This window comes from Mchenga conophoros, linkage group LG2, assembly GCF_057382185.1.
Source record: "Mchenga conophoros isolate Kocher_MC1m ecotype Shallow Benthic linkage group LG2, M_conophoros_male_GT1.1, whole genome shotgun sequence".
NCBI classification, from domain to species: Eukaryota; Metazoa; Chordata; class Actinopteri; order Cichliformes; family Cichlidae; genus Mchenga; species Mchenga conophoros.
In genome coordinates, this window is record NC_140527.1 from 17811578 (window position 1) to 17825866 (window position 14289).

The following is a 14289-nucleotide window of genomic DNA, read 5'->3' on the forward strand; positions in this document are numbered from 1 at the left end:
GCTATAGATTGAAGTGATTTGAACTGACAACAGGGCTAATTCAGCACTTCAAGTTAACATCAATAAAAGTTTTTAAATTTATTCTGATTTCCGTTTGTTTTCATTGCCTGTGCTATCTGTTATTTAGTTCAAATTGTGGGTAGATAATGCTGTGCTGTCATGTGACCTGTTCTCTCATGTGTGCCTTTCTCTTGTTTTGTATGTATTTCTCGTTTGTTATTTATTCCTATTTTATTCCTGCAATTGGTATGGAATTCATTTTTTAAAAAAATTTGATCAGTGTTTTGAAATTAGATGTGATGAAGATGTGACCTTAATTTACAAAATCAACATCATGTTGGATTCAATGAGACATGAAACTAGTGCATGAAACAGGTCTCAGTAAATGTTCTCATAGACTGCAATACACTGCCCCCTGCTGGTCATTATAAAGTCTGCAGATGTCATTTGACATGAATGTCATATTTGTGAAACAAAATAAAGGACTCTGTAAAATAAATGAAAATCAAATATTTATATACAGAATATTTATGTACAAATGCTGAAAAAGACATTTGAACAAGATGCACACCCAGTAAAAAAAAAAAAAAAAGAAAAGTCAGTTTTATCATGTGACTATCATGCTGTCATTTCCGCACAATGCACTTTACACCAGATCAAAATAAAACACTGTGAGGTCGTTCTAACCGGAAGCCCAGAGAGCGTCGACAATGCAGCACAATGCCCTGAAGCATCAGCATCAAAATATACTTCAAGTACCAAAAAGTACTCATTGTGCAGAATGCCCTATTTTTGAATAGCTGGACATTTTAATTACTTTATCACCAGCTGTGACTACAGCTGATAATCAACCATGTTTCATAGGGATGTGACTACATTTAGAAATGTCACGCATTTTTAGGTATAAAGCAAAAGATGCAATGAAATAAATAAGCTATCACATATTAATCCAAATGAATTCACTGAAATACATCTGCACATTTCTGCAGCCTGACTTATTACACACGTGAACACAGTACACATTTGTTTACTGCAAGCTTGTTTCAGAGATGTGATGCAGTTAAATCTGTATGCGTCTGTTTCCTTGTAGTGTTAGTAGAGATGGTGAACCTGACACAATCCTGTGTTTAGTGTGAAGGAAACCAGTTAACAGCCGGTTTAGTGAAATTCTCTTGAACTCATGGAAAACTCATCGTCGTCTCGAAGTGAGCAGCTGAAGCGTCCCGTGTGATCAGAGGTCCTCGTCGTCCTCGCTCACCATGACGTCGAGCTCTTTGTCTTTCCGTACGACGCTCTCGGTGATGACCTCCTTGTGCTGCTCCTCCAGCTCACGCAGCTCCGCCTGCAGGCGCTCCAGGTGGAGCACTCGCCGGTTCCTCAGCAGCCGGCTGGGGAATGGGTTCATGTCGTTGAAGGCGATGCTGGTCAGCTTCCTGCATGGACACACGCAGGTGGAAAGGACTCGATCACCAACACAGAGGAACTGGAAACTGATCAGCTTGAGTGTTTCTGTTTTATGCTGCTTGATACTTCAGGTACTGCAGTTTGAGCAGGAAATACTGGACTGACTGGACCACATGTATCCGAGAGCTGCAGATACTTAAAAATCTTTAAATCGTTGTTACTGTGATCAGGGAAATTTAAACTTCTCACAAAATTTCAGTAAAAAGGGTTTGAAGCTCAAAGATTCAACAGCTACATCCGCTACACTTCTGAGAGTGTAACAGCTCGTAGATTAAGGCGGGTGGAGGCGAGTGCGTACCTGGCATTGGAGACGGTCTTTGTGAAGAAGCGTAGGTACTGGTAGATCTCCACGCTGTCGTGAATCTTCAGGATGTCGTCCTCTTTGTATTTGAACAGAGCCAGAGTGTATCTGAAGATCACCTGCAGCACAGACACGCATTTCATAACAGGACACTCACGCCACACAATTAATTGGAAACTTTGAGGAGGTGAGTCATAAAATTACTCTTTCAGTTGTGGTGCAGTTGGGCCCTTTACTCATTACAGCTCTGATCGATTTCCAATAAGCCACTTGGTTCCTCAGTTGCCAGATAATATTAACTTACTTGGTAGTTGAGCTTTAAGTTTAAATTAAACTTTTGGGTTGGATCTACGTGGCTGAAGCTGTTGTCAGCATTTATCCCTGTGTGGTATATATTTCTGTGTCTGAACTGTGATTTTATTTCCTGAGACAAACGATGTAAAAGCTGTGCTGCATTTGTCACATTGCAGAAACAAGCCCAAAGCCATTGTCCCGCTCATCGTCTGGATTTACGCTGCTTGTGGTAGACTGTGAGGTCGTTACTAGAATGATCTGCTTTCCCACTCCTATTTCATGTCACATGACAGTTCCCCATGCTTAGTAAACAATGTCTTATTACTCCTAAAATGTAAATAAAGACATCTAAAGGTGAAAACAAAATCATTTTTGTTTCCATGGACACTACTGTGGTGCATTCAAGTGTTGTCTGCATTTCTGTCATGGTGTGTTCGGGTGTATGGTACCTTGGTACCCTCATACAGGAAGGCGTCCCACAGAGGCATCAGGATGTCGCTGGGCAGACTCTCCACAAAAACCACCAGGAACCAGTTGAAGGTGACCAGAGAGACGTCAATGTTGTGATCCTCAAAGTGAGATGCCAGGCGAGGAAGCTTCTCCGCCATGAAGTCCTTCAGCACGCGCTGGTCCGCCTGAGCACAAAGACTCACAGAGATCAGCCTCACTGATCACTAAAACAGATCACAGCAGGCAAGCAGGTGAGTGTGTCTGCTGACCTGAGAGGCCACCAGATTCTTGGTGTAGTAGTCCTGAGGCATGATGGCTTCCACCACTGCCACCAGACACCAGAAGGCGTCTTCGTCACTTTGGAGGACCAGCAGAGCGAGGGCCGCTAACCTGTGGACATTCATGGAAGGTGAGGTTCTGCCTGGAAGGCGGGTCCACATAAGAACTCAGATATAAAATTTATACTTTTGTTCTGACCTGTTGAGTACCTGGCAGTAGCCAATGGCAGGGTTATGCCCGGAGAAGGCCAGAAGGATGCGGCGGAGCTGCTGGAGGGCAGGGCTGGAGGGCGGGGCTGGACGGCGAGGAGAAGTGCTGATTGGTCGTCAGGGTTCGGTGAAGGTCCAGCTGGACCTGCCTGGAGGCAGGATTAGGAGCTGTCCGACTCTTCTCACACAGCTGGAAACAGAACAGGATTACTGAGTGCTCGCCAGCATTCCCAACAGGAAGAAGGAGGAGCCACCTGTGCTCAGGTGCGGATAAAGCACTCTCTCTCTCTACAGCTGTACCTGCTGATAGCGTTGCATGTGGCACTCTTGGCTTGTCAAAGTTCTGGCTCGGACCAAACAGCGCCACACTCTCTGCCGATACTCCCGAGGGACGCCTTCACGCACCAGAATTTTGAGCTCAGGTTTGATGTTGAAGTCATCGTCGGACCTGCCTGCAAGGTACTGAGCCCAGCGGCTCAGCAGGGAGTGCTCCAGACCCTCCTACAGAGACAATGATGTATGATATAAAAAGAGGATAACCATTATCTGTTAAGCATTATGTTACAATTTAACATAATGTAAAATTGTAACATTGTAAACATAATGTTACAATTTTACATTATGTTACAGTTTAACATCATATAAAATTGTAACATTATGTTTACAATGTTACAATTTACAAATTGTAACATTGTAAACATAATGTTACAATTTTACATTATGTTACAGTTTAACATCATATAAAATTGTAACATTATGTTTACAATGTTACAATTTACAAATTGTAACATTGTAAACATAATGTTACAATTTTACATTATGTAACAATTTAACATAATGTAAAATTGTAACATTGTAAACATAATGTTACAATTTTACATTATGTTACAGTTTAACATCATATAAAATTGTAACATTATGTTTACAATGTTACAATTTACAAATTGTAACATTGTAAACATGATGTTACAATTTTACATGATGTTAAATTGTAGCTGTTAAGGGTGGTGAGTTAGCGAACCTAGACGCGGACCTCTCGTTTAAGTTGAACAGTGTCTTTATTTACAGTGAAGCCAAAATCAATCCACAGTTATCCACAGTGCAAGTCCCTTCAGTGCTCCTCTCCCCGTCTCCCCTCGTGTGTCCACAAAACTCCCTAGAATCAGTGAAGTGTCCCCTTCCGTCTCTCCGTCTCGATCGCGTCCAGGCTTATTAGGCAGCTCAGAGTGGCAGCACTTACGGGTCGGAGGTAACAATCGCAGCGGAGAAAAAGCGGAGCGAGAGAGGAGAACAAAAAAACACACACACACAGGTCGACCGGTCGGGGCACCATCCGACTCTGACAGTAACATAATGTAAAATTGTATTATGTTTACAATGTTACAATCCCTACCCTCACCTATGGCCACGAGCTGTGGGTAGTGACCGAAAGAACGAGATCGCGTATACAAGCGGCAGAAATGAGCTTCCTCCGAAGGGTGGCTGGCCTCTCCCTTAGAGATAGGGTGAGAAGTTCAGCCGTCCGGGAGGGGCTCAGAGTAGAGCAGCTGCTGCTCCACATCGAAAGGAGCCAGCTGAGGTGGTTCGGGCATCTGACAAGGATGCCCCCTGGGCGCCTCCTGGGTGAGGTGTTCCAGGCATGTCCCACCGGGAGCAGGCCCCGGGGCAGACCCAGGACACGCTGGAGAGATTATATCTCTCGGCTGGCCTGGGAACGCCTTGGGACGCTTGAGCGGTCAGCAAAAGTCGACTTCCCCCATCACCCACTCATTCACAAAATTTCCCTCGGGCCGTGAACAGGTGATATAGCAATCACTATTACTGACACCACGTGACCCAAAGCTACGCCTATCCACAACATTCCGGCCCCTAATTATTACATTCTTACAGTAATAATTACACATCCAACACCATAACTCACAACACACACTTCATCATATCACAGACACCCAGTGAGACAACATAACATACTCAAAAGTCCACCAAAGTTATTTTCTCATGTCTTCTCTTCTTTTCTTCTGTCTGCACATGGTCAGTCAGTCATAGGCCAGAGGTTACCAGCACTTAGCCTAAATATAGTCAGTCTGATGTACATCTCATAACATTAAAGTCAATTCAAAGTTAGTTATGTCACACTGTGTCAAAAATGTCATAGTCATGGGTCAGAGGCCTCCTGAAGAAGGCATATCTTTGTGATGGGTCTGCACACATGGCTGGTTGGGGTCTTAATCCAGACCTGACGCACAAGCCCCCTTTCATCTGGTGCAGCTCCGGTGACTCTCCCAATGAGCCAAGAACCACGAGGTGCAGAATCATCCACTATAAGGACCACATCTCCAGGAACAAAGTTACGTTTAATCCTTCCCCATTTCTGGTGCTCTAATTCTGTGACTGGGACTCTCTTTGCATATCCTCTAGATATAAGATCTGTCATGAAGGCAGTGTAGTCTTTATGAAAGTCTTTATCTCTGATGAACCTTTTCTTCAAACCTAAGGCTCGTTGCTCAATTGCACAGTTGTCAGGCATTCTTATGTCTCGGTCTTTTAGTGGCAGGGCAATGCTGTAGTGCCAATCCCCCAAAGTCACCATCTTGCTGGCCAATTCCAGGAACTTCAAGTCTTCCTTTGACAGCCCCATCTGTTCATCATTGCTGCTCTCAGGAAAATCCATCTTGAACTGCTGTTTCCATAGCTTGTCCAGTGTGACAGCAGAAACTCTGTTGGCGGTAACTGTTGCCAAACATCCTGGCCTTCCACAGCATTCTCGATTAAGTGGCCCATTCACAGTCCAGCCGAGCACAGTCCTAATGGCAAAGGGTCCATCACCTACACTCCGGATGACCTCCAAAGGTTCTAGAGCTCTGGGCATATTCATGCCAATCAAAAGCTCAACATTGGCCTTAATTTCTGGCAAATGAACATGCTTCAAATGTGGCCAGTCAACCAGGTCCTGTTGATTTGGGATGTTACCAATATCTACAGGCATTTTATGCTGAGTGAAGAGGTTAGGCATATCACAGTACATGTCACTGTCCAATCCAGCAACTTCAAGTTCAGGTACAATGAAACTGTCCACCACTTTCTCCTGTCCCATGGTGCGCAGGAGAATCTTTGTCCTCCTCCCAGCAATATTCAGCTTGTCCATAAGACCCGCTGTACAAAAGGATGCTGAACTCCCTTGGTCCAGAAAGGCATACGTTTCCACTATTCTTTGACCTCTCTTTGATTTTACTTTAACTGGCACAATGGCAAGCTTACAGTCCTGTTCACCGGCCCCAGTAAGACCACTAGTCTGGATCGTAACAGGAATGTTATCTGCCTCATTATTAGGTTTGATTTCATGTACAGTGTAGTGTAAGCATTAAAAGATCATAAAAGGAAACACTAACATTTATGTGAAACTAATTGTAATAAAAAAAATGAACAGGTGCTTTATAGATTTAAAAGAAAGAATCTGAAAACAACACTTTTTTGGTCTGAGTGATCAAAGTAGAAAACAGAACTGATGTTCAAGAACAAACCATAGCTGCACTAATATTACACATCTCCATTGTTGTGGTGAACAGACATGTTGCTTTTAAAACCACATGCAGTGTGTGACCGTGACTGTTCACTGAGACCATGAACGCCACTTCGCTGAAGCCTTCGCCTTCTTCTTCTTCTTCTAAATTGGAAGCAGAAGGAGCACGAGCTGCTTTGATCTACTGAAAGGAAAAAGCAGAATATCTGAGTTGAAACCAGTCAGCTGAAACCAGTAAGACAGGAACAAATTCAATGCAGTGTCTCAGGTGGCTTAGCCTGTTACAACTGTTGATACAAGCTAAATACAGTTAACACACAGTGTCAGGGAGCTCCAGTGTGGGAACTAGTGGCTTTAGGTTTGTAGTCATTTAACTTTCATCCCTTCATTCATTTAATTCAGGAGGAAGAAATGTCAGGTGGGTGCAGGCTGGTTACATGCATTTGGTCCCATGCTGTCTTTAACTTGGTTCACTTTATGGCTGGGCTGTATGTGGGCTTATATCATGTTACTTGGGCAGGAGTTCCTGTCCCCTGTTAGACTTAGAAAGTTTCTCCATAAGTAGAGCTTCTAACTCTTCTAGCACATCTGTGGCTGACAGTTTTTTGGTGGCTCTTTTTACCCCACACTGGTTGTGAGTGTGTAAATAGCCCCACTAGTTATTTTGGGTTGCAGTTAACTTGGGAGGAAGAGGTAGGTCTGCCATGACTAGATGAATAACAATTATCTGGGATACATAAATTTCATAATGCATGCATGTATCTCTATAAACCTGCCTGAGGGCTGCCATTTTTTACATTCAGTTATTTCTTTGTTGAATCTAAATAATGAATGTGTTACAGTTAAACTGACACTGATCAGTGTAAATGGCTCATTGGGACACAGAAACCTTTAAATTAAACCCTATCACCTGATATCGAGTGTCAAACAATATCAAAGCTGTAAAAGCTGTTTACAGTCAGAATTTATAAAACTATGATTGTAAATAAATTCAAACAAGTGAGCTTTTCTCTTTGTGCTGAATATCAACACTGTGATTTCTTAGACTGTAAGCTTTACTTTAGCACAACCAGTTGTAGAAGCTGCCACTCCAAATGTCTTTTGATAACAAGAAAAAAATACCTTTTCAGTCCACGGCCTGAAGTTCTTCTCTGACATCTTCTGCCATCGGCTTTGTCTGCTGGTTTGAAGACAATAAACCACAAAAAGATGATTTAGTCACTTTGTCTGCGTCATGCAGCTCGAATGTGTCGTGTAACGATGTTGAATAGCTGTCGTTATCCCTCTGCTGTGTCAGTAGGATTGTACTGTACAGCATCTCATTGATATGTGAGGAATGCTAATGTAACACGATAACAGACTTACATCATTAAAACATAAAGGGCAGGAGATATTTAGATATTTTTATATTTATATTACATTTTATAGCTGACGGATATTACTAAATAGATAGAATTTACTAAATAGCTGGATGAACATGAAAAATATGACTATAATAACAAATGACCATGAGAGCCAGTAGAATTAATTCAACTGGACACTCAAAAGACGTCCTTAAATGCTCTTTAAGTGGCGGAACAGATGAACAAACAGTTAATCGCTTACTTGAGATGAAATCTGCTCAGCTACTTTGAAAACAGCTTCTAACTGGTTCATCCTTTAACAGGATGACTGCTCAGGGGTAAGGCCATCATGCAGTCCAGCAACCTTTATGGTTCTGCTTTGATTCACCAGGAACTATTAGGGAAACCTTCCAGCGCCTCCTGTGAAAGACACAGGCATAAACACACAAACATTTATTAACATGTTCCACAGTGTTCCAGTTTGATTTTCTCATCCTGTGGACAACAACGTACATGGATGCAGGTTTATTGTTAACTTTTGTAAGGTTTATTTAGTGAACATATCCAGCTGCAGCTCCACTGTGATCCTGAACTGGATAAGCACTTAAGAAAATGTGTCAATAAATGGACATACATCAACTTACTATATTTATCCAAACAGACGGGACCAATAATGCTTCACTGAGTTAGAGACTTTAATGTCTCTTCTATGTAAGAATGTCTCGTGCTGATATACCTGCAAACTTGACAACAAAGGTTTTTCAGACTGCATGTAGCTCTATGTCAGCTCACACATTTACATTTATGTCACACTTATTTCTGCTTTCCCATTTTATAATTATTACTTACATTTTGATTAGATACCTTGAGTTTGTAAATGATCAGATTACATAATTGGAATAAAATGTATCCAATTCAAGGTTGCGGGAGGATGAAGCCTATCCCAGCTGATACAGGACAAAGACAGGCTGCCAGTTTATCGCAGGGCTAACACAATATGTGTAACAGAAAATCCACTTAAATGTTTGATATTTCTTATAATAATCATAATTATGACTATTATTTAAAGGTTTCTTTATAAATACATTTTGATTTTTTATAACCTCTAAAATATAAACCTGAGCTGTTTCAGATTCTGACCTCTGACCTCACTGCAGCTCCCTCTTGGAAGTATGTCTGCTTCTTGTCCCCAGTGTTGACCACCTGCCCTTGATATCACGTACTGTACCTGAGGAACAAAAAAGGACAAACACTTGCCTTCATTTAAGAAGTACATTCATACAGAGGTAATCTATGGAAACACACTAGTTCAACCTTTGGGAGAAATCAGTTCCTGTGAAACATTTCTGTAAATGAACATCATATGGAGAATGAATGAAATGAGTTCTTCCGGTGACTCAGCAGTCAAACACTGACAAATGAAATCTAGTTAAACTATTAAGCATATTTGCTCTTCTGAAATCTGTGTTAAACAACAACAAACATAAATTAGTAACAAAAATACAGCTGAGTAGATATTACAAACCACCAGCAGCCATAATGCTAAATTTTAATCTTCAAATGTTTCTGAGCCGTCTTCAACCTGCTTTTAACACATTAAAGTCCCACAGTCAATGCAGCCTGACTCAATCCTAGATGTTCAGCACACAGAGGTACCGTTTGAAGTTTAGTGTTAACCTGAGTCACTGATCATTTGCAGTATTACAGAGTCTGGCAGTCTTTGCATGATGTCCACGCCACTATAAGTTTCTAGCTGACTCTCAGGTGTGCCAGCAGGAAAGAGTAATAATAACCTGCATCCTGAGGTTTGTCATGCAGGATTAAATTTACAGTGGCTTTGTTCACACAGCTAGGATTGTATTTTACACTGACCCTGGGTCAGTATAAGTATCATACAGTTTAAACGAAGCACTGAAACTTGCACATATTTATTACAGATGCACTGAAGCTAATCGAGATATTTGCTGTCAACCTGTGGCTGCGATTAATCACTTTACTGAAAACTTTATTAACTAGTAACTTCATCAGTCATGACAGAAGCTAATATTTCTGTGCTAACATCGTTTAACCAGTAACAGCTTTCCTCCAATATAAGCTAACGTTTACACCGTAACTTTAAGCTAGCACCATAAAGACGGTAAAACACGTAATAATATCTACAAATGCATCTTAAAGCTCTTATATTAGCACTCGGTGTATTACTAACATAACCACATTAACATTACTGACACTCGCTGACTTTTAATAGTCATTCTATAAATGCTGTCCGTTTAAATGGTCCTGTACCTGTACACACTGCATATCCACCGGATTCCAGCCAGAGTGGATTCTGGAGTCTTCCACGCTCCTGTTAGTGATCCTCCATCTGGATGGATGAGAACAACCTTCTGAACAATCTAGCAGGTCTCCTTGGGGGGCACGTCTCCCCACCCCCCAAGCGAGGGCCGTGGCACTGAAACTGCCGGCTGAGAGAAGGCTTGAAAAAAAAGGACATTTATCATTTCTTCTTCGGCCACCTTTTTTTCTCATCGTTTTTCCAAAGTACACATTAAGCTTCTTCTGCAATAACACACTAATTACACATGGAAACCTACCTACTTCTTTCTTCATCACAAACAATTACACTTTCTGTAAAGTGCTTTCAATAAAACAGAAAAGAAAAGTGTGTTTTGTTTTGTTTTTTTATTCAAGATCTGTTCACATGTACTTAGCAAAGGTGAGTACACAGCATGAGGAAAGCCAAAAGCAAAGAGAGCGTATGAAGGTAATATTGAAGTAGGCTTCGTTTTGAAGTGGTGAAAGGCAAAGGCATGAGTGTAAGGTAATAAGGGGTAATGAGAGAGATGAAGAGCGGGCGGAGGACTTGGCTCGAGCAGGAAAAAGCAAAAAGGAAATGCGAGTGCGTTTCCCCGCCCCCCGCGCAGGGCCGTGGCAGTGAGTTCGTGGGGGGTTCGAACTGGCGGAGTTCTGTAGCAGAGTCCCCGCCACATGTCATAAGCCAAACGACCGGCCGAGGGAATACTTAAAAAAAAGGACATTTATCTTTTCTTCTTCGGCCACCTTTTTTTCCCATTGTTTTTGCAAACTACACATTAAGCTTCTTCTGCAATAACACACTAATTACACATGCAAACCTACCTATTTACTTCTTTCTTCATTACAAACAATTACACTTTCTGTAAAGTGCTTTCAATAAAACACAAAACAAAAGTAGCTTTTCTTTTCTTTTCTTTTTTTTATTCAACATCTCTTGATTGTGATTGTCGGGTAATAAAAGCTAATAAGAGAGATGTAGAGCGGGCGGAGGACTTGGCGAGAGCAGGAAAAAGCAAAAAGGAAACGCCAGTGCACGTCTCCCCGCCCACCAAGCAAGGGCCGTGGCACTGAAACGGCTGGCCAGAGAAGGCTTGAAAAAAAAGGACATTTATCATTTCTTCTTCAGCCAGCTTTTTCCCCCATCGGTTTTCCAAAGTACACATTAAGCTTCTTCTGCAGCATTATCACACACTAATTACACATGGAAACCTACCTACTTCTTTCTTCATTACAAACAATTACACTTTCTGTAAAGTGCTTTCAATAAAACAGAAAAGAAAAGTGTGTTTTGTTTTTTTTTTTTTTATTCAAGATCTGTTCACATGTACTTAGCAAAGGTGAGTACACAGCATGAGGAAAGCCAAAAGCAAAGAGAGCGTATGAAGGTAATATTGAAGTAGGCTTCGTTTTGAAGTGGTGAAAGGCAAAGGCATGAGTGTAAGGTAATAAGGGGTAATGAGAGAGATGAAGAGCGGGCGGAGGACTTGGCTCGAGCACACTCAGAAAAATTATGGTTCTTAAATGGTTCTTCAGATGGCTTCATGGTTCTTTAAAGAACCATCATACGTCAAAGAACCTTTTTATTTTGTGGATGGTTCTTCAGCTATTACAAATGGTTCTTTAAAGAACAAAAGGTTCTTCATCCTTAGCAATCTAAGTTTGATGGTGTAAATGGCATAAATATTTATTCACTATAATGAGGCTGTGAATTATACTGTGTGTTTTCTTTGTGTGCATGTGTGTGCGAAAGGGGAGGGCGGGTTACCTGGCAATTACCCTTTAAGAGAAGATGGTAGGAAACTGAATATTCAAATAAAAGTTAGAAATATTTGCTTAAAAATATACTGGTGGCAGGGGTGGGGGCCAAAGCCCAGCTAATTTGAACCTTTGGCTTCTAAAATATGTGGTTCAATTGCGTGCTGCGTACATAACCTAATGTCAGCTAGACCGAAATTAAAATTTAATATATTGTTAAAGTCACTAAAATGGCGCCTGAAGCCTGTTGTGATGTTAGCTCTGTGTCTGCTCTAGAAACTCTGAAATTCTGTAGATCTGAGCCGTACATTAAATACTCACATGAACCTGTACTTTGAATTCTGTATGAGCTGTATAAAATGCAGCTATGCATAAGAGTTTTGAATGAATAATTAGATTAGATAACTCTTCATTGTCTAATCGAATTATATAGAAATGAATAAAAATGTGACATGAGAAGGTGTGTCTTTGACTGTTCCTGCATAACTTAGTTTCGGACTAGTTGACAAGTTATGCTCCGGTCATTTGATGTTTCCAAGATAGATGTTCTTTTGTAATATAGTTAAATTTTTTTGTATATTTCATTTATCCACCATCATACATCATACATACAAGCTAAGAAGAGGTCGTTATACTAACAAGAGGTATCAACGCTGGGCCAAAGTTCAGCACATGGTTAAAGTTTGTAATCCAGCCAGGGTGTAAATATCACTCAGCAGCCAGAGCTGAAGCAGGTAGCATCAACACATAAATCTACTCTACCCGGCTTAAATCACAAGAGCACCTCTGACCAAAAAGCTGTAGATTTTTCTTGTTTGCACAAATTAATCCAGATTCACATTAACTGTGTTCACAGCTCCAACAAAATGAGGAAGAGGAGGGGCAGAAACACAATTAGATTGAATTACAATTGGATGGAAGTTGAGGACAAGGAGAAGGAAGCTTTGGATGAGGAGGAAGAGAAGCAGCAGGAGCATCTTTAGGGATCCCTATGATGTCATTGAGGTTTGTTTCATTAATATGGTCCTCTCACAAAGAAAGATGACATGTTTTAGTTCACGTACTTCCTGTATTAAATAGTGATGTGCAAAATGTTGTGAAAAACCATGGAGCAGGTACGTATAGTGCATCTGCAGGTAAATGAACATCAAATCTCTAAGACAGACTGAAATCTGTATATTTATCACCCTTATGATAAAACCCATGTCAGCCATTGGTTTATGGACTTTGTATTTTGAAGCCTCAGCATTTGCATTATTGCTGTTGCTATGTTGGGACCATATTAGGATGAGGGATCAGAATCTGGAGTCATGCACACTATTATTTCATTTAGTGTGTATCCATAAGATTCGTACAGCAGATCCAAGTTGTGCCTTGAAAACAGGAAAGTCGTCTGCATAGAGGAGAACTGTAATAGCAGGCTTGTACAAAGTGAGGCTTTGTGCTCACATTTGCTGCAAACACTCATTTTACCCTGTTTTGATGCAGATTTCACTTGAAATCAGGCAAGAACTGGACTTATTTTTTACAATGTGTTCTTGTGAATTGATTGTGTATAGCATTTGTTTGATTGATTTGACTTTCTGCAAGACAACAGTCGTCCACTGGCCAAAACAATTTTCCAAATACCTCCACGTGATCTAGCCTGGATTTAGAAAAGAATAGCAAAAAAAATCTGCACCTCCTGCTTCAGATGCAATTTGTGTTTCTGTGTTCAGAGGCAGCGGCGAGAGGGGAGACCTCGGGTCATCCAGCTGGAGAGCCTGACCAGGAGGAGTCGAACATTAACTCAGCTCTTCCAGGGCACCCTGCAGACTCGGCTGTTGGCATCGACGAGGGATGATGTGAACGCCAAACTGGAGTCCATCACAGGTCAACTGCAGGTATGCGAGTCAGACCTTCTGAGGGTTTCACTTTTCTCTCTTCTTTATAATTGACTCTTTTCTCTCTCTTTCAGCTCCTTGTCTCAGAGTGGGAGGGATTTGAAGCACAAAGGGAGGAACTTGTCATTTGGTTGGCTGATATGGATGTCCGCCTGAGTGAGGTTGACCAGCTGACAGGAAACACCAGTGAAAAACTGAAACAACTGCAGGTGTGGGCTTGTTTTGATATGACATATATTTGATATGAAACATACGTCAGAGACATTGTCCTAAACTGGACTAACAAAGGACCATGAGTACAACATGAAAAGTACATTACATAGCGTAAGGCTGAAGTTCATTGATCATTTTAATCATAAACTTGTTGTTGAAATGTTTTTACTGAACATGCAAATATCTGCTGATGAAAATGTGTTGATTTATTGGTCTGTTATGAAGCTATTGCTATTTCTAATGTGTTTTATCACTTTCTGAT

At 41.2% G+C, this 14289-nt stretch overlaps 2 protein-coding genes across 2 annotated transcripts; both read right to left on the minus strand.

Moving 5' to 3' along the window:
- Positions 1 to 1157: 1157 nt before the first annotated feature.
- LOC146581815 (TBC1 domain family member 2A-like) lies at positions 1158 to 2949 on the minus strand. Its single transcript, XM_085247562.1, has 4 exons — positions 2779 to 2949; positions 2509 to 2694; positions 1763 to 1884; positions 1158 to 1433 (listed from the first exon to the last, which is right to left on the minus strand). The coding sequence occupies exons 1-4, from the start codon at positions 2947 to 2949 to the stop codon at positions 1232 to 1234; spliced, it is 681 nt and encodes a 226-aa protein (XP_085103688.1). The 3' UTR covers positions 1158 to 1231.
- Positions 2950 to 3019: 70 nt separating this feature from the next.
- Positions 3020 to 10331, minus strand: LOC146581816 (uncharacterized). Its single transcript, XM_085245741.1, has 7 exons — positions 10147 to 10331; positions 9001 to 9088; positions 8123 to 8280; positions 7640 to 7697; positions 5234 to 6698; positions 3298 to 3498; positions 3020 to 3187 (listed from the first exon to the last, which is right to left on the minus strand). The coding sequence occupies exons 5-7, from the start codon at positions 6140 to 6142 to the stop codon at positions 3020 to 3022; spliced, it is 1278 nt and encodes a 425-aa protein (XP_085101867.1). The 5' UTR covers positions 6143 to 6698; positions 7640 to 7697; positions 8123 to 8280; positions 9001 to 9088; positions 10147 to 10331.
- Between the last annotated feature and the right edge of the window lie 3958 nt (positions 10332 to 14289).

Excerpts from the sequence above, each read along its gene's own strand:
- LOC146581815 (XM_085247562.1), bottom strand. The coding sequence starts at position 2,949 with ATGTGGACCCGCCTTCCAGGCAGAACCTCACCTTCCATGAATGTCCAC. Across the intron at positions 1,885-2,508 it reads TCCTGTATGAGGGTACCAAG|GTGATCTTCAGATACACTCT; the intron begins GTACCATACACC and ends TCTGTGCTGCAG. Across the intron at positions 1,434-1,762 it reads AAGACCGTCTCCAATGCCAG|GAAGCTGACCAGCATCGCCT; the intron begins GTACGCACTCGC and ends GTGTCCATGCAG.
- LOC146581816 (XM_085245741.1), bottom strand. The coding sequence starts at position 6,142 with ATGGACAAGCTGAATATTGCTGGGAGGAGGACAAAGATTCTCCTGCGC. Across the intron at positions 3,499-5,233 it reads AAAGGGGGCTTGTGCGTCAG|GAGGGTCTGGAGCACTCCCT; the intron begins GTCTGGATTAAG and ends TTGTCTCTGTAG. Across the intron at positions 3,188-3,297 it reads ACATGCAACGCTATCAGCAG|CTGTGTGAGAAGAGTCGGAC; the intron begins GTACAGCTGTAG and ends TTCTGTTTCCAG.